Raw genomic sequence first — 20699 nt, 5'->3', positions numbered from 1 at the left:
AAAAAATCCTCGGGTGGGTTTGAGGGTCAGATCTGGACGTGGCATGTCACACACCCAAACAAAGATTTATAATCATTCTTAAACATAACTATGAGAACCAAAGACCAGGCAGCCCGATGTGGTTCAAAGAATCCTCAAGTGTGTGGTGTCACTACGAGTATTTTATTTCTCCCCATCGAGTCGGAGCCTCTAACAGAGAAACTGAAGCAGCCAATGAGAGCGAGCGGACCTTGAAGCGTCATACAGTATCCACAGTATTATACATAGTGCAAATGTAATCTATCAAATGGAGGAGAAAGTGGCGCACAGCGTGATGTTAAGAGTCCAAAACTCTGTGTTCCCCGTCTACACGTAAACACACACACACACACACACACACACACACACACACACACACACACACACACACACACACACACACACACCTCAAACAGAGTTTCTGAAAATCTTCACCCTGGGAGAAGTTTATTCAATAGGTCCTTTTTCAGCAACCTAAAACGCAGTTTGTGTACAAAAGTAGAAAACGCAGAGAAAAAGCTTAGTTTTCTGAAATGTTTGTAGTCAGTAAAGTTGTTTGGTTCTGTGTTGCATGTTTGCATGCAGCTAACACACCTCAGGGATTTGAATAAGAGGAGGACAGAAAAGGACGGATGAAGCTCAGTGTGACTATTTGTTTTTTAATGAGCTTTTTGTCTATGTGGGGAGGGGGGAAGGGGGGGAGGGTTTGTGAGTGTGTCCTCGCTCATGTGCTGCATGTGTGCTGCGTTGCTGTGCATGAAGCTTCCCTGCTGTATGTGAGAAAGCAAATGGATATATTTAGGTTTTGTCCAAGCAGCAGTTTTCTCTTCCCCCGCTGTTGAAGAGCTACTCCATGAAAATGTGTTTTCCTGTTATTAGGAGGTACGTGGCCGTCTGAATAATGCATCCAGAACACTACCTTGTTAAGGCGGTGTATAGGCGAGTGTTCAGGGCCACTTGGTCCCGAACGCCACCTCAACGCTCTGCTTTAAATATACATGAGAAGTGAAGTGGTTTTCTTTGTGATTAACATTAAATACAGCGCTGGAAAGCTCCTGCTTATGTCCATGAACTGAGACATCTGGGTCATTCAGGTATTCAGACAGATTTGCATAGCAAGCAATTTTAACCACGCCATCTGATTGGTCAGATGGTCGTCGAGTTGGCGAGCTGGGCTTTAGGTTGCGTGCCAAGACTTTAGGTAGCCAAAGAACATACACACACTCTAATCTTAAGGGATAATGTGCAACACTTTCCAGCTCTGGGAACGGGCAACATCTGGTGCGTAAAGTGCAAAAAATAGAGGTGGCCGTGCTCTCGTTGGTCACGTGTGAGTTTGTCAGGAAATATTAGTGTTTGAGACCAACAGCCTGAATTTATATAAAAAGAATAAAAGATCTAAATAAGACTGCCACAGCCCAGCTGGTCAGGGTAAAAAATCAGCAACATAAAAACATTGTTGGAACAAACAAAAATATTTTAACAAGGTGAGGGAAAACCACGAGAAACCAAAACAAACTGCTGATTGGCCACACCTCCTCCATACTGAAGCCTCCGCTCTCCTACAGCGGCACAAACAGAAAGTAGAAGTGACACTAGCAGAAAAGTGTGTATACTCTTTATATTGTCAAAGATTCATTCTTTAATTCTTTAATTGCTAATCACTGAATTTAAGGAGTTTGAGAATTGTTCTTGCTGGAACATTTTGGGGTAAAGCCAGTCATGAAAGCCAGGAGAGAATAAAACAGTCCATGTTTTAACCTGTTTTTTCTTTAGCTCTCTGCGTGCTAACAGGCAGTAGACCTCTCCTTTGATTTGTCTTTTTTTAGCTGTGCTTAGAGACTGTAAGCCTTGTGTTTTTTAAAGCTTCTTATCTGGACTCCTGCATCTTTCTTTGCTCTTGCTTTCGGCACTTTCAAAGTATTTGTGCTCTATTATAAAGTATTTTCTTTTCTAAATGTATCTTATGACGTGTGCCGGACTAAATCATCTCACACCTTACAGAACATAAAACATACATACAAACAGACACGAGTACATCCAGCTGCTTGTCAAGAAGCCTTTCTTTATCTGAGCCAGAGGACATCATGTACCACTGAGCCAGTGGTAGAGTCTCTCAACAGGACGTTCCCCTGATCCTGCAGCCTGAAAATGGTTACAGGTGGTGACCCCAGAAATGTTTCATAGGGCGAGCCAGAAGATACAAACACGTGATCACTTTGTGTTGATGGTGGTTGATGTTTTGAGGGCTTTAAGTGAAACTGAATGTTTATCACGGTAGTCCAGCAGCTGAATAGCCAGCTAACCCATGTGTTCACTGAGGTGAGGCGAGTAAATGAAACCTTCTGCACACACACAAAACCACTCGCAGGTTTTCAGTTGGACCCGGGCCATAGATGGCCCATTAAGAAAAATGTATTTTTCTCTTTGATTTGCTGTTTGAGGAAGAAAACTAATGACAGAGTAATAGTTTGATTAACAGCCTGTAAGGTTCTGTTTTATTTTATTTTATCTATTTTACCTTATCTTTCTACCTCATTTTGGTTGTATTGCACCGCGGGTCGGAGACAAACGCAATTTCGATTCCACTGTATGTCTGGCATATTTTGAAATTGACAATAAAGTTGACTTTGACTTTGACTTTGACTTTGGTTTGAGACCGTCTCCACTCTGCCATATTCTCAATATATGTTGTGTTGCTGTGTCTTTTCTGTTTCTACTTCTCCTTACATTGTTAAACAGAGGTTTGCAAACTGGCCATTCACTGTGCAAATATGAGACACTTGGACAATCCAGTTGCATTCACTGACACTTTGGTGTGAAACATCAACATATCAGATCTAGGGTGGCTGAAATGGTGGCCAATGATATTTCTGGGGCCATAGCTCCCCTGGCCCCGCCCTGACAGCGCCATATCTCACAGATTGTCCTAAAGCATAGACTGGAGAGCACATTTCAGATATATTTACAATCTATAGTCAGAGCATCATCCACTCAGGATAATCCATCATCAAAAGTTTACTCTCTATCACAAATTCATTCTGGATGAAGAAGAGGGTAAAATAAACAACAACCTTGATTCCAAATTCAAGTCCACCTGAGGTAACACTGGGCCTCTGTTTCTAAAACATGTTCAGTCTTAAAGTGACTGTGGTGAATGAAGATTGGATGTTTCTTTGTTATTAACTTTGTGTTTGGAGAACAAAAGGCGCTCCTGTTGCCGAGGGGACTCTCACACAGATTGTCAGCGACGCAGTGTTGTGTTGCTGTCTGCATTCAGAGGGGCCGAGCCCTCCAGTGATTATGATAATGATGGAGCCCTGCCATCGGTGTGTGCTGCCCATTGTGGAGCTAAGCTCACAATAATCTAGATGGGGGTGTTTAGCCAGTTGGACTGCTTGCAGATAGACAGATTTGCAGACTTAATATAGGACAGTTTAAGGATTTGAATGCTAATGAAGATGCTTCAGGAGTTTTTTTTTAACACCTACGGACATTGAAATTATAATGAAGAATCTCATCAACCAAGTGAACTCTAAGGGAAGTTTAACAGAGTGTTGGAACATCCATGAAGTTCTTAGAGCAATCTGCACTCAGTGACTCGTCAGTGCTGGAGAGATAAAGCCAAGTGTTGGTGTCTGGCTTTTTATCTACATGAATGTTGTTTTGCTTCCTCAGTAAATCAGTGTGAATAATCCATTACTCGTCCCTTCCCTCCTCTTCCTCTTTGACTCATCCTCCTCTTCCTCTTTGTTTTCTGGTTTGTCTTAGTTGGTGCTACCAGAGTACTCAATCCATGGACTCTTCTGCATCATGTTCCTGTGTGCCCAGGAGTGGCTGACCGTGGGCCTCAACATCCCCCTGCTCTTCTACAACACATGGAGGTAACTATTCAAGCCAACGTCGTGTGTGTGCCAGTGTGAATGTGTAATCCTAGATCTAGGAGGTAGTCAATGGTAGCCTCAAAGCTATAGCCCAGTTAAGAAACATGGTAGCCAAAGGGACAAAGATGATCCATGAAGAGGAAACAGGGAGGGCAAACTGAAACCACAGCTAGACGCACTAGACCTTTATCTTTCTTTCAAGTCACTGAAGCAGAAGGGAAATTAAATTCTGGTGATGTCTAGTCTCAAACGTCACCAATCCTTGTGTACTTTTGCTTTAAGTGGCTCCTCCGTTCAGTATTTCTTGATATATTGTAAGTATCAAACTATTAGACGTTGTTGTTGATTTTAGAAACATTCAAGCTCCTTTGATGATCTTTAGATTCTTCTTGATTTTTGCACCCCCTTGTGGACAAAGCTGTATCTCATCTCTTTTCTGAGATTGTTGCGCTTAGGTTTTCAGACAGAAAAAACTCCTCTTGCTTCACCTGTACAGTCTGACATATCACTCATTGTAAATATATCTGATGTTATGAGAGTGCTGTTAATCAGTTTGTCTGACAGCTTCAGTGCCACAGACGTTTCAGGTGTTACTAATAACTAAATACAAAGAATGCTCTCTCTGCTGATGGTCTTATTTGCCTCATAAAAAGTCAATAATAGTCATTTAAGTCTGTTTCAACCAGTTTAATATTCACTACAGGAGCTTTAACCAGGATATGTTATCCTAAAATCCAGAGTTTACTCTATAAGACAAAGGTTGAGAAGTTTAAAAACAGCATTTGTGGTGATCTGATGCTGATGATGCTGTTTTGTTTTCAGTTCAAATGAATGAACTTGGGGAAAACCTGATTGTCAAATAGTCACAGAGTATTGAAAAATGGGCAACTTCTTGTTGGGTTTGTTCTTTTCACTGGACTTCATGCTCGTTAAAGATTGAAGTTAGACTTAACCACACAATTATGTTTTACCCTTAATCATTTGAATTAAAGTCAGGGTTGGTAATTTTCTCCAGATTCACTTTTTAAGATTCTGGTTGAAATCGTCTTTAGGTCCTGACAGAAATGATTAACTCGTGCTCTGAAAAAGGAACAAAGAAAATCTGTCATCTGTATCAGTTGTAAGCCACCAATCAGACGCCTCCCTGTCTCCCTGCTCGTTCTCTACCCCTTGTGTTCACTAACCCACACTCAAAGAGCGTCACCAATAATGGAGTTTATACTGTGAGTTTGTCTATGGTCCTTGTGAGTAGTAAAATAGCCAGGTTTTTTTTACATGTATTATGATAAAGTTTAGTGTTTACTTTCCGCTGAATGAGACATGAGACGACGTAGTTTCTACACGATGCAAGCGATGAGTTGAAGCGCTCGTGCATGTAAGTGAGGGGGCGTGGCTTTAGAGGGAACACAGAGGGGAAAACACTGAGGAAATGCTACTTTCAAAATCATGCTAGTTTTCTAAAACTGCCTTTAAGACAACCCTGCATTTAAGATGAAGCTAATCTGTGAAAAATAGATTGACGGACATCCCCATTGAGAAGCTCCAAATGTCACAAACCTCATCATATCCTGGCAGTTATTGTTACCATGCTGTCTTATTTCTTTGAATCTCTCTAAAGAGATGTGTAGAATATCACTCCAGCCTGCACACATATAGGTAAAGGAAAAGACGATTGGTCTGTTTCCACCCCTGAAATCTTGTTTAATGGAGTGCTGTCACTGTGGGGAGGAATGGAGCTGAAGCACATTATCTATTCAAAATGAAGTATTTTATTAAGATCATTATGCAGCTGTATGCAGCTTGATGCATACAATACAGGAAATAAAACCGAGATGTCTTCTACCACCTTTAAGGTTCAGCAGCTCATAGAAAGGACTGCTTGTCCTGGATATCCTTAATGGATTATCCACTCTTTTTATACCAGGCCCAAAAAAAAACTCTCTGTCTGCCCAGGGATATTTTTTAGTCTTGGATGATAGCTGGTTCTTGGATTGGTCTTCAGCTGACCTTACTCACCATCCAGATATTCTGCTCCAAATGTAAATGTGTTTTACTGCATGATGATGGGGGTGTCTAGCATTCATTTTGAAGGATGCACACAACCAATGATGTGAGCAAAAATGCGGTTAAAAGCAACGTCAGTGTTCTCTCACATTTTGAGCCACTGAGAGTCAATGTCTGAAAAATGGGTCAGCAGTCAGTGATCTCCCAATTTCTCTTTTGCTTCTCTGTCTTGTTGGTTTTTTTCTCTTTGTTGCTGCTTTTCCTGCTGGTGTGGGTTCGATGAAGACTGCTGGCAGGAGGAGAGGGGAGGGGAGGGGAGGGGAGGGGAGGAGAGGAGAGGAGAAGAGAGGAGAGGAGAGGAGAGTAGAGGAGACATCTTGCTGTCTCATTAATTGGATATTGTGCCAGATGCCCAACGGCTACAGATGCTGCCTCCTGCACAGCTGAAAGATGAGAAAACAAGTAAAAGAAGAGAGAAAGAGAGAGAGAGAGACAGAGACAGAGATGGAAGAGGCTGGAGAATGAAAGAGGAAGTAGCAGGAGGCAGGATGGTGAGGCGAGAGAGAAGCCAGTGAGTGATAGGAGAGATATCTAATATTGACAAGGTGATTCAGAGGAGAGAGAGAGAGAGAGAGAGAGAGAGAGAGAGAGAGAGAGAGAGATAGATAGAGAGAGAGAGAGAGAGAGAGACAGAGAGAGATAGATAGAGAGAGAGAGAGAGAGAGAGACAGAGAGAGATAGAGAGAGAGAGAGAGAGAGAGAGAGAGAGAGAGAGAGATGGTGGTGAGCTATTAAAACACACTTCTTTTTTACATATTACTCACACCAATGAATGATGAGGGGTGTAGGGCTTATATGTGCATGTATGTGCATGTATGCTATCTTGTGTTTCCACATGTTTGTGTGACGCTCTGCAGAGTGTACAGATGTGTTCAGGGGGGCTGATAAGATCAGGTGGATACCTTTACCAGGCAGCATGCATTGGATGATTTGTCAGAATAAACGGAGATGTCCTGTAGATAGAAAGAGCACTAACTCCTCATTACGGACACGAGCAAGGGTTAACCTCTAAGTGTTTCTTAAAGTTATCTCAGCTTCTTCTACTGCTGTGTACCTTTATACCTGTGCAGAGGGTTTGGTATTTAGTTCCCAAGTTCAACAACATCTTGATGATGTATCTACCTTGATCGAGGTGAGAAATAAGAAAAGTTCTGGCAGCATTAGGGGTTGGAAACCAGGAGCTTTTCCACCCAGCACCCAGTTACCAAAGTTACCAGGAGACAAATTACCGTTATGCTAAGAAATCACAGAAATACCCTGAGTAGTTGTGTTTCCACTCCCTGGGCCTCTCGTTATAAGTTGCACAATTTGCTCCCCTTCAACACAAGAGATGAAAGCATCGATGGTCACAGGAGAAATGCACCAATGCATGCTTTACACACAACCGCCTGAAAGTATGAGGAAGAGTGAAACGTCCAATGAACGGAGACATAAAGAGCGAGTCGTGCAGCGTCACTGGATCAGAGCAGCAGAGCAGGCTAGCATGAGTTTTTTAAAAAATGTCTCCACAGATTTGAGGAAATATATGCCTGTAAGTACGAGTGCATATGGTTTTGTTGATAGTATGTTAGGCAACATAGATGGTATCCTGTGTTAAAATGACTCTGATGCTGTGCTAATTGTGTTTGCCAGTTAATAGTTTTTTTCCACGATGTGTTAGCATCAAGCTATTAAAGATTATTATTTAAGATTTACATGCTGGTCCATCTATGAGGAATTACGTCTCCGTACAGCAAGTGTCGCTGGGTCCCTTCAGTTAGATGATAGCAGAGGCTGTTTGTCATGAAGGGAGAAAGGAAGATGTTGTAGTGGTCTGTACATGTCATGCAGAGGAGGCTGTGATGTGGATTTCCGTTGTTGATGATATGTTTGATGATGAAAAAATTTGCCGTTGAGAATTGTCTGGTCTCTCAGTAGAGAAACTTCTGTTTAGAGTGAGTTAGCTCAATGATCCATTCATGGGCGACATCCCAGTGTTTATAAAACATAATAATAAGAATAACAGCTCACACATTGGTGAGTGTGTGGGTGGAGAGGGATATTCCAGGAGAGGCTGCCCATGTCAATGTCTCCTTTTATTTATAATGCTTTGCTTAGCAGTAGGAGAGTGTGTGTTTGGGAAGATGTTTATCATAAAGCAATAACTTGTTGAATGACTGTTTGCTTCTTGTCTTTCATTTGTATTATTGTTAATAATGTATTGGCTGATTGGATGTATATTCTGTGGATTGTTGTGTTATAAACTTGTTGACCTCCTCAGTCATTTCTTTACATGTATGAGAAATACACGTCAGATATATTCATAGAAAACCTGTCCCACCTTTTCCCCACATCGAGATGCATTCCCAATCTGATGACCGAAGATCTCATACATGCATGAATCATCTATCCGCCATCAGAAATGTGACTCAGTAAATGTACATTCTGATTAAGAAATGACAACAAAAATCATTTCCAAGTCATGAACCATCAATGATCATTGATCCAAAGACACAATGGATGTGCAGAAACCATCTGTTAGGGCCTGATCACACACAGACACATCGCTAGAAAAGCTTGCCAGACGCTCTTCTCTGCTGCTGCTTGACACATTTTACTTAGCGGCTTTTGTGCACGCATTTTCAGCTCAAGATGCGGAGTCGCAGCATTTGTCAGTGTCACTTTTGGTTGGTCTCCTGAGGTAAACCTTGACATAAATAAAAGACGCAGAAGTGCCATGCCCGCCATGACAGGTCTTTGTGTGATCGGGCCCTTAGACTGGTTCAGAACTGAACAGACCACATGCATTATGATACTTTCCTGGTTGGACTGCATCAAATAAACTCCATGAATAAACTCCACGTCGGTCTAAAGAATGGTCTCCAGCAGAGAGTACCCTTGTTGCAGCTGGTCTGTTTGGTTGATATATTGTCTTCCATTGTTGAATCCTGTTCATTGGTATCAGCTCTGGGGTCCATTTAAAGCAGATTTCCTCCCATAAAGACTAATGAGGCATCTGTGAATAAGCACATAAACAGCCCTCTCTTACAGCAACAGGAAGCAGTTAGAATTCCCTGTTCATATTTTCTCTTGTGATTCTCTCCTGATTTTACTTTTTTTTCTCTATGACTATTTTCAGTTTCACAATTCTAACAGCCCATAAACAATCCTCATGTGGACGTTTCAGCTCCAGGAAACATCCTACAATTCCCTAAACCCACTCAGCTACTAATCATCGCCAGGTTTTTCTTTGTATTGTTGACATTGCACTTCTTAATATTACTCACTTACTGAATTAGCTGTTGATGTTAACTGATGTTGATTAGAATAAAAAGATCTCTTCAGGGTTTTAATAAGTCAGCTTGTAATGAGATCTTTGAGTCCCAGTCCTGATACGTTAATCAAAGTATAACCGACCTGGGTGAAAGAATATTTGAATAAGTATGATGAAATATTTGAATATTCATTCAAACATTTCTTATTTTATCTTATCAGTACCTATCTTATCTTATCTTACTTTGTTTATCTTGTTGGGAAATGTAACATTTTGTATCACAAGATAAGACAGAGGTATTCAAACATCCTTCGCTAAACCCTTACCCCTTTAACCCCCATCACACCTCAAGCTTTCTACCATGTAACAAAACAAGACGCCAAGCGGCCTCACGACCTCCCGTGTTGAAAAATGAAGCTAATGCGGAAGTCTAAAGTCCTGCAGTTCCTCGAGTGTCCACTAGAGGCTGGCTGCAGAAGTACAGGAAGTCACAGACACACCCATTCAAAAAGTCTGTTTTTACAGTAGTAATTAACATAAGCTACTGCTACGTACTGGGGTGAATTTTTGAAGACTCATCCGTTTTGATCTGATGAAGGATAAGAGTTATTCAAAATAAGGCGTGTAGCTGACTTGACTGACAGGTGGGCGCGGTGTAACGGTTTGTCAAGAGGTTTAAAACCTGCCTCAGCTCCAGCTCTCAGTCTGTCGTTAGGTTGACTGAAAGTTAGACTGAGACAGCATTTCCAACATGGAGACCACCAACTATGGGACTCCAGCGCCCCCTGCAGGAACAGATTGGTGACGTCACTCAGGCTTAGTCTATTACTGTGTCAACCAACTGAGCCACAGCCGCCCATTTACAGTTTATGCATGGCACATAATGGTTACAGTAATAACAGTAGGAAATTAACCAATCAGAATCATCGTAGAATAATATGACCCCTGTGTAACTCGCAGACGTTGTCAAATATTGCATCCTGTTAGTATTTAATCACTGTTGATATTGGTGTTTTAAAATTCTAGCTGTTACTGTCACCTGACTGACTTGACACAAGAAAACAATTAGACGAGAGAGGGCCTTAAGTATGCTCTTGATTCTCATAGAAACTGTTTTCCAAAATACTTCAGCTCGCATTATAAACCCCTCCTGTGAGCTCAGGCCTCTTTATATTTGTAGCTCCTTCATGATTTGGTAACTGAGCTCCCGAGGCAAACCTGAGGGCAAACATGTCATCAGTTTTTTTTCTCTCTTATTGAAAGGGACTTTTGCAACCTTTAGCGAGCTTTTAATTCAACGTTTCCTCAGCCTCCTTTACTCGGCTTCATTCATCAGCTCACTGGGGCAGTAAAGTCTGGCCCCTGCTGAGCACATTTGAATGTTTCAGAAAGACAGTCGACATCTGAACGAACAAACCCTTTGTTTAGTATTCTGTATGTGACTCAATCACAGTGTATGTAAAATCACAGTATATGTATGTCTGTATGCTAAATGATAGACGGTTTTCACTATAACAGACATATTTGTTACACAAATTGTCGGTAAAAGTGAGGCTAGGTTTCTACAGAGAGTTATCAAATATAATTTGCAGATGACTTTAGGGAAGGTTAAAAATGGAAACGGTTTAAAGGGATAGTTTGGTATAGTCTAGCTCCAGGTACTCTGAGCTGCTTCTCTTTGAAGGGGCTAAACTTAGTGCAAAAGTAAAGTGCTGAGTGTTTTAAATAGAGCGTACATTTAACCCAACTTTGCTGTTTTGCTTGTTTGTCTTGAAATTAGCTTAAGTACAAATCAGGAAACAGTTCTGTCTGCATAGCCGTAGTCTTTTTTCTGTGTGGCGCTCCGGCCAGTCTCTCCATAAGGGGGCCAAGCTGAAAGCTGAACGACATTTCCTCTTCAGGTTTCACAGCCTGACGACATGAAGGTGAACCTGAGGAGCATACGGGGTCTTTTAAGGCTTTATATGTGATTTTTTGATCCAGCAGATGTCGCCCTTCAGCACCAGCATGAAACCAAAGCAACTCGCAGTGCATTGTTGTGTTAGCATGCTAATGCTAGTGATCTTTATTATGCTCGTATCTTCACACAGCATGTAGTAAATTTACCTGAAATTAGCGTGATCTAGAAACACAGTTAATCAGTGAGTACAGTATGTTATTCTTCTTTTCTCTAGTCCCTCAATTAAACAACTTTTATACACGAGGGGAGGAGTCAGCCGGCCGTCCGGGCGATGTAAACAAACTGAAGATAGGACTCTGAAAACTCTGAAAACATCACAGACAGTGGGACTCAGGTGTTACACTCATTGTAGACAGTCATGACTCACAGAGTTATTTTCAGAGGATATACTTGATTTCTACATTTAAGTGTGAAACATCACATATTAAGTCTTTAAAGCCCTTCTTTAGCCCCATTGAGCATTTTACAATGTCATGTAGTCTGAGTCCAGAACTATGTGTAGTCACTTAGGGGGAGGGGTTTAGTGAACGATAATGACCATAAAACATGTTCAACCATTATTTCACCCATGACTGTTGCATGATGGTGTCCAATCAGAACTCATCATGCCATCTTTTTCCATACCTCCTCCTTCCCCATATTCTTCCATCATCTCCCCCATCTTTCTCCTTCCCTCATTCCTTCCCCCCTCCCCCTCCCCACCTCCTCCGGGTCTGGAACGGGTCAACTACCCGCGATGTGGTTTTGCCCCCTGTGGTAGGTACTTTCACTCCCCAACGGACACTAAGGAGCTGCTCTACGACCCGGCGTCCGTGATGAACGGCGAGACGCTCAAGTTCTGCCTGAAGGAGGCCTGGTGCAAGCTGTCCTTCTTCGTCCTCTCCTTCTTCTACTATCTCTACTGGTGAGCACGCCCTGGCAGCCAGAGCATGACTCTATCCAAGCAGCCAGAGTTTAAATAATAAGCATCTGAGTTTCAGCCGTCAGCCACATCACATGTTTGATTGCCCTCATTATGCCGTCACATGTTTAACACACTTTGATTCCTCAGATCTGGGGAAGTAATGTGCGTGCAAATCACTGAATAAAGTAACCATTTCTCTGGCTATCACATGCAAGCAAGTTCACATAGAGTAGATCTGTTAGCTTTACCTGTAGCTTCACTATTAGCACTGATGCATGTGATGTTAAGAGAACTTGATTCTTTACTTCACTGTGACAAGCACCACCACATCTGGATAAAACAGACACATTAGACTGTTGCCTCTGTTAGAAATGATGTATTGACTGTCTTACTGACGCTTTAACAATGTGATAACAATGTGCACAATGTTCCTCTCCTTGTCTGTTAACGCTGTTATTAATCACTCTGGATTCCTGTTCCATGTGTCATGTGGGTGCTGCAGTGTTTGGAACCTGGATATATCCCTCTAATAGGTCTTATCAATGGGAACACTTAAAGGTACAATCCTTATATTCTTTGACCTGTTTTGCTTTATATGTAAAGGAATTGTAATTATCATTATGATCGATTCAATTTGACCCCAATGGTTTTCAATATGGCGGACACAGATTTTGATTTTGTCTCTTGATCTAACTTTGTTTATAATAACATCCCGTTAAGGCTTGTTGGCAATATGGATTCTAAGGCCCCGTGTCCACCTAGCGCCAGAAAAAGTGCTGACTGTGCGCTCAGGAGTGTTTGCATGAAGCGTTTGTCCGCTGAGATGAAAAGCGCTGCAAGTCCGTCCTGTCTCCATGACAACATTCTGTTGACAACGTCCGCTGTACGAAAAAGAGGATGTGGGTACAAGACACGATCCGTAGGCGGCAAAACTACGGGGGAGTATCATACAATTAAAAAGAGCGCCGGTGACGTCCAAAAATGTAAATTCTGGTTGCCGTTTTTTGTTTTGGATTTTGAAAATTTAAAAAAATCAGAGGATCGAAAAAGACCAAGTACTTTGAATTTTCTGTTGTATCTTTCATCACAAGAAGTACACTGATTTACACAAGTCTGCTTTTTGAAAAATTGTTCGACTTGAGCGCTCGGAGCGGCTGCACAAAATTGCTCAGAAGAAAGACGCTGGTCGCTGGGCTTTTTCCTCCAGGCGGCTGCTTTCTGCTGAGCACACTCTCTCCTCATTGAAAACAACTGAACAAAGACGCTTTCGCTCAGAAAAAAAAACGCTAGGTGGACACGGGGCCTCGCTGCAAAACACACATGTGGGTCCCAGTTAGTATCATAGACTCAGTTTAGTGTATCGTTTTTTAAAAGCAGCTTTTATTTCTCACAAAAAAAAAAGGATTGCAACTTTAACATGGAGTTGTTCTTGTATGTGTGTGATAATGCTGTGATGGAACATTTAAAACACGCTGAAGAGTTGTTGTTGTTCTCATGTCTTATTCAGGCAGCAGGTCCTCTGTTAATATGTTAACCACAGCATTACCGCACAGGTAGAAAAGCAACATCATGAGCAACGGGAGAAGTATCTGTGTTTTTATACGATGACATCATGATGTCAAATCAACCTGTGCATGAAACACAAGGTGCTGCTTACTTTTATTTCTTACATTTACAAGATATTTAAGAGAATCTGTTGAGATGTCTTAACGTGTTTCAGCACATGATTTTCCCTTAAGATCAGGAAAATAGAAAACTGTGGTTCAGTCCATGTCCGGCAGTTTTACAATCACGTTTTTAAAAGGCAGCTGTCATGTTCTTAGAAATACCTCCAGGTTTTCCCTCCTGGCATGGAAGAGAGGTAGAAATTGAAATGATTGAAAAGAGTTCATATTTTTTATGCACATGCTGAACATAAACTCCATTTCATCCCTGAGCTCACATCAGTCAGCAGAGGAAATCAATCAGTCAATCTGTTATCTCCAGACACAGCAAGAAGACTTTACTCTCTGTTATCATACAAAAGAAAAATGGGACAGGGGGAGATGGGATAGGATGCAGGAAGAAGGATAGGGACTAACAGAGGGGGGGCCGTCACCACCAACAATCCCAGAGAAGTGGTTAGTTCAACAACCAAAAACAGTTGCAGATGAATTTACAGCTCCATATGAGTAGCTATGCTTATTTTAAATAACATAAATGTAGAATATTTTGACGGAACATTTAGTTCATATTTCAGATGTTTAAACAGAAATCAGGGCCCAGTAGTGTTTGTCCCCTCAGTAAGACGATGTGGGCTTGATGCTGTTTCATTGTTTATTTGAGTGTGTGTGTGTGTGTGTGTGTGTGTGTGTGTGTGTGTGTGTGTGTGTGTGTGTGTGTGTGTGTGTGTGTGTGTGTGTGTGTGTGTGTGTGTGTGTGTCTGGCTCCCGTTCTGGACACACTGGGACACACTGGGGTTATAAACTTGAGGATTCATATTGATCTTATCTCATCTTGCTTCTTCATCTCACTCCATCCTGTCCCGCTCTGGCTCATGTTGGATTGATCTGATGTTTTAGAGACCACTGGAAGCAGCAGCAGCATCATCATCAAGGTACTATTCTTACAAAGCAGAGCGATGGTCGGCTCACGTCTGATTCAACCAGTTTCTCAAAGACATGTGTTTTAGGCCTCCTGGCCATCAATTGGTTTGTGGACAAACTTTTCCTCTTAATATTTTACAAGCATTCTTGTAAATTTAGTTTTTTATAACCATCCATTAAAAGTGTTTCCTCTACAAATCAATGGTTCCCCATCTAAAAAGTAAACGATGCTATCATTTTCAAAACGCTATCATGGTCTTATTAGGTAGTTACCGCAGTCTTCTTCAAAACTGTTAAATTGAGTCAGAATATAAAGTTATAGCAGAATATGTATGAAGGTGTTTCTATACCTGTGATTAACAAGTAGCCAAACTGTGTCTATTGATGCTTTGTTTTGGTTCTGGCAGTGGTTTCTCACGAACGCTTACTGTTGCTAGGTTGCGGCACTTCCACTTTCCTCGGCAGTTACAGTAAGGTCTGTTTTTAAGAGCTCCGTATATTTAATATTGGTAAATGGACTTGAGCTTGTGTCGTTCTTTTCTAGTCTTCTGACTACTCAAAGCGATTAACACACCACCGATGAAGCAGCGGGAGCAACTTGGGGTTAAGCATCAGACATGTAGCTGCAGGAGCTGGGAATCAAACCCCAGACCTTTAGGTTGAGAGACTCAACCAACTGAGCCACAGCCGCCCTAATATTTTACCTAATAATTACATCCTGGCATTAGCAGCATCTCTAGACCCCCGCCTGCCTACGGCATTATTGTTAACAAAGCTAATGTCAGAAGTCCCGCATCCCCCTTTTTGATTCTGATTAGTCTGTGAGGGAGAGGTGACAGTGACTAGAACAGCTTTGTTCCAAATATAGAACAGTTTCTAACTGAGAGTAACGGATAATGGGCGTTCTGACATGCATTGCATTTGTTTAGAAACTGGAGGCCGCCAGCACAAACAAAGTGCATTAGTGGACAGAGTCCTTTACTGTGGGCTGTATTACACATCCATAGTCCTCTGAATATGCTTAGATATATCTCCATGAAAACAAGATGGCGACAGCATAAATACCAAACTCAAGGATTATAAAAAGTAGTCTCAAACACCAATGGGTGATGTCACTTCTTTCAAGTCATTTTTTACAAACAATTACTCTGAATTAAATGATTAGTGTGATTATCAAACCACAGGACTGAGGGCTCCACAGAGTTAGCTCTGTGCTCCCCTCATAGAAACACCTTCATACATATTCTGCTATAACTTTATATTATTATGGAATTTATTTTAAAATGACTAAATTTAACAGTTTTGAAGAACACTGCAGTAACTACCTAATACGCAGGGACGGCTGTGGCTCAGTGGTAAAGTCGTCACCTCTGAGTCGTTGTTGAGGGTTCGATCCCCAGCTCCTGCAGCCACATGTTCGATGTGTCCTTGGGCAAGACTCTTAACCCCAAGTTGCTCCCACTGCTTCATCTGCGGTGTATGAATGTGTAGGTGTGACCTGCGTAAAATCACTTTGAGTAGACAAGAAAAGTGCTTTATAAGATCAAGTCCATTTACCATTTTACACTGAACACGTCCATGAGGGGGATGAGTAGAACTGGTTGAGTTGAAGGTGAGTCGGTCTGAAACCTGCTTCCTGAAGCTTCTTCTTGTTGTTTCTTTGCCTTGTGACACTGAACCTTCTTTTCACTGCTCCTGAAACCAAACACACTCCAGCACCACATGACTGCACCTGTGACCCAAAGACCCTTCATACACAATGAATCTCACTTTGCCCAAACACACACACACACACACACACACACACACATACACACACACACACACACACACACACACACACACACACACACACACACACACACACACACACACACACACACCCATGTGTGCCTTTAATTAAAAGTGAGCATCCAGAGCCCAACATGAGCTCTGCCCTCCACACTGGGGTGAAGGCTGATTTAAAATCCTCGACGGTGGCTCTGTGGAGCTTACCCGGGCCAGGTGAAGATCTGACTCTATAATTTGTTATTTTGTGAAACCAGAGGCCTGTACTACAAAGCAAGTTCAACAGACCTGGGGTGTGTTTGAGTTACTTCGCTTCGATAACCCTGACAAATGAGATCTAGCTAAGTGCTCACACAAAGCTAGATGTAAACTTTTCACATCAGGCACGATTGCTCTCCCCCGCTAGTCTGCCTTCACATTAGTAACATCGTTCCTTACCTGAGTACACTTGTCCGATACAGCAGGTGGCAGTTTGCACATAGTTGGTTTGAAACCATGGCAACCACCCCCAGGCTGAGTCCATCCTGCTAACTGTGGATGATTTTTGTTATTTCTGAGACGCTAACAATGACCGTCTTTCTTCTTCCACATCTACTCAGAGGACGACAGTTTTTGAAGCGACAGGAGCCGTTTAGAATGACGTCATATAGCCGTCCACTTCCTTGTTTGAGCTGAGTCCTGAGTGTTTGGGTGAGCAGTCACTCTCTCTCCCCTCCTCCCCTCTCACCATCAGCTCACAGAGCTCCTCAATCAAGAGATGTGATTGGACAGTCGGCGATTCCTTTCTACAAACTGATCTCTTCCCCCGAATGAATGTGTCCAGCATAATAAGTCCAGCTTCAGTATGAAGTGAACCACCTTCATAGTACTGGGAACCCAGAGTTAACCCTGAAGTGACCTCACCAACCCAAAACCCTGCTCTGTAGTACAGGCCCCCGGGGCCGCGCAGGACAGGCTCCAATTTATCAAAAACTGATTTGTCAATTTTGTAATGGACAAACAAGATGTATTTGATCTACAAATCAAATATAAATCAAGATGAAGAAAGCAGTAAAGGAGCTCCTGTATAGTTGTCTTACCCCAGGTGAGCTCTGTGCTGTCTGCTCCTCTGGTACTGGGTGACCTGACACATGGAGTCTCCCTCTGAATGTGGACTTTCACCTCAACCTTCTCACCTTTCTTCCTTCCTTCTCTCTTCCTGAACTTAATGTTTACTGTCACAGGGAATACACATAACAAAGACTTTCCCCTTGAAAGCTTGAACAGGTTTTTTTTTTTTAAATCTCAGCTTGTTTCAACCTCTGTCGTCTTCATGCATGCTGTCGTAATGCCAAGTGCTCTTCTGCTATACATTTACAGGTGTTGTAATGTTTTGTTATCGGACTTATTCTTCCCTTATGTGTCGTCCTGTTTGGTCACTCATAACCACAGAGGACCCTCACCGCTCACACCGCTCACTTCCTGCACAGATGTTTAAGGCTAAATATGAAACAAGTGACATCTGTAAAGAGCACTGGAGATTAAGTGTTTTACAGGGAGTGGCCTTAGCGATCATCAGGACAAAGATCCTTACAGGATCGTCATATGTAAATTAAATAATGATACTTTTTGATTTGAGATGAGCAACATGTATGTATTGATTATCAGGGTTTGAAGTGGTACAGCTACAGCACTGTGTTCTGATATATAGTCAGGAAACACAATGCATGTGTCACTGAAGTGGAAGCCAATGAGTTCATTCATTGTTTTCACTTGTATCACAATGTTCAATGAAGTGTGTGTGTGTGTGTGTGTGTGTGTGTGTGTGTGTGTGTGTGTGTGTGTGTGTGTGTGTGTGTGTGTGTGTGTGTGTGTGTGTGTGTGTGTGTGTGGATGCTGCTGTTGGAAGGAAACAGCTCAAACAAACAACATTTGAACATTAGGAGAACAAGCGGACAAACTCAAGTTACCCCTTCATGATGTCCACGTTGTTAATCCGTCTCTGCGGCTAATTAAAAGAACAAACTCAGCCAGCAGCAGAGGATTATAATCAGCAGGAGATAATTAGCATTAATTGGGTAAAAACTCCCTAAAAGAACAAAGTGAAACTCAAACAGCAGTGAGGAGTTTGAAGCTGCGATGGGTTTTTTTTTTTCTAGGTCAGTCATGACATGTAGATTGATGAGTCCTCCAAAATTAATCAAAATTATCTGAGTGATCAATTTTCTGTTCAGCTTCGGTGCATTTCACACATTTCAATTTACTTCATTTATTGTTTTGGTTTTGGTCCTTCACTCATTAATTTAAAGTCACAATACCGTCCACCTCCCAGTGAGCAAATTTTCTGTTCAGAAGAAGTTAAAAAGACAGCCTAGTGGTACACAGAGGCTATAGTCCTCCAAGCGGGCGGCCCAGGTTCAAATCTTCTCCCCAGTCTCTCTCTTTCTCCCCCAGATTCCTGACTCTATCCACTGTCCTGTCTCTAAATAAAGACACAAAAAATCACCAAAATAGAGTCCTGAGACCACATCTCCCCACAAACTCTGCTTCTGTCAAAAGATTTGTCACACATTCACTCGTTTTTCAAAACTCATTTCATATGTAGGGAGACGACTATAGCGTTTTCAAATTAGGCATGAATGCCCCCCCTCGCTGGTCTGCTTTCATATTAGTAACATCGTTCCATACTCTAGTACACTTGCGTATGTACACGGACTGCTGCGTGTATATGACGGTTTTTGAAGCAACAGGAGCCATTTAGAATGACATCATGTAGCGGTTCACTTCCTTGTTTGAGCACGGTTGAGTTCACATCTCCCGTGGAACACATGAAACGTGCCTGAGAGCACCTCTTCAAGAGAACGGTACATTTGTGTTCACACTGATCAAATGAACCAGACTTTCTGGTTAAGCCTACTCAGATCCGGGCCTGGGTCTCTAGTGTGAAACCCCTGCTAAGGCCACATTTAAACGAGACAAATCTACTGAAAAGGGAACTGTTTAGTTTGTTTCAAAAAAGTTCCACATTCACAAGTCAGTGTCTTGAGAACAACCTCTGTACATATGGATCTGCAAAGAAAACTAAAAAAGACTGCAGTATACATGCCGGACCAATAGTGGGCAGTGTTACCTTCTCATGAAACAACACACACGTGCACGTAACAAGCTGCAACCTCCGGTCCTGAAAAATGAAGCCAGGGAGTGTCCACTTATGTTAAGAGTCACATACACAACACAGCCAATTAAGCCCATTTTAACAGCAGAGGTCATCACGTTTACAGCCTGGTACAAAAAAACAGTTCGGCCTGATTAGCTCACGTCTCGTAGACTTTCTGTTCATTTCAACAGGGGGAGGAAGCTGGATTAGTCTTCAGGTGTACGTCTCACCTCTAACATGCTTTTGCTGCACAGCTCTCTAATTAGAGTTCTATAATTGGACTCTAGCTCACTGACACGCCGTGTTCTTGTGTTTGAAGGAGTCCAGTAAGGAGAGTGTGTGTGACGCACTCATTTACACTTCATCTGCTCCACTGGTCAGGAGGTTTTCATTGGACCAGGACGGATCAATGATGCAATTCGTTCATGTATTTAACAATCAGGAGCTTCTTTTGTCGACCCTGCAGACTGTGATAGAACAAGTCATTCGATTTTAAAGGCACAGTGTGTATATTCCACCACCAGGGGGCTCTCAATTAAAACAATAACGAACAATGACGTTGAGGCTGGCGGAGAATCATGGGAGTGATTGTCTTTACAACTCTGTTGTTTGTTTGCAGTTGAGCTCCTCATGCAGCGATCTTTTACGTTACATCCTGTGTTTCCATGGCAACAATAAACATGTCGCCTCTGTCATGGCAGCCACCTGGTAAAACAGGTTTCGTTACTACTGTTAAATGAAGGATTTCTCTGGCTTTGATAACTGTTGGAAATATTTGAGATAATGTGATTACTCAACAAAATATTTATAAAACAGATTTAATGTATTTTAATCCACTTAGATATTTGAGTGTAAAATGTTCTACACATTACACTTTAAAAGGGCTTTTTCTGCCGAAGCGAGATAATCTGACACATTCCTGAACTCTTCATTCCTCTTTTAATTTTATGAGTCATATTTTAGTATTCATTATGTTGAGCTAAAGTCTAATTAGGCTGAAGATGCTGTAACACATCGATCTGCTAATGATAAAGCCCGCTCCCAAAGGATTTAAACGGATCTGTGAGGAGGAAGCAGCCTTTCACTTTTGATCTGTTCCTCACCCCC

The 20699-nt window shown here is 42.0% G+C and overlaps 1 protein-coding gene across 1 annotated transcript in view; it reads left to right on the top strand.

Moving 5' to 3' along the window:
* cnih3 (cornichon family AMPA receptor auxiliary protein 3) overlaps positions 1–20699 on the top strand; it is an 83607-nt gene that overhangs the window by 59337 nt on the left and 3571 nt on the right. The window contains 3 exon segments of the mRNA XM_061051397.1: positions 3790–3902; positions 11940–12083; positions 12586–12641. Coding sequence (XP_060907380.1) covers positions 3790–3902; positions 11940–12083; positions 12586–12613 — 285 coding nt within the window. The 3' untranslated portion in view covers positions 12614–12641.

Source organism: Labrus mixtus, chromosome 12 (genome assembly GCF_963584025.1).
Source record: "Labrus mixtus chromosome 12, fLabMix1.1, whole genome shotgun sequence".
In the NCBI taxonomy this organism is placed as follows: domain Eukaryota; kingdom Metazoa; phylum Chordata; class Actinopteri; order Labriformes; family Labridae; genus Labrus; species Labrus mixtus.
Note: the sequence above shows the minus strand (reverse complement) of the source record. Positions and strands in the feature narration are given on the sequence as shown.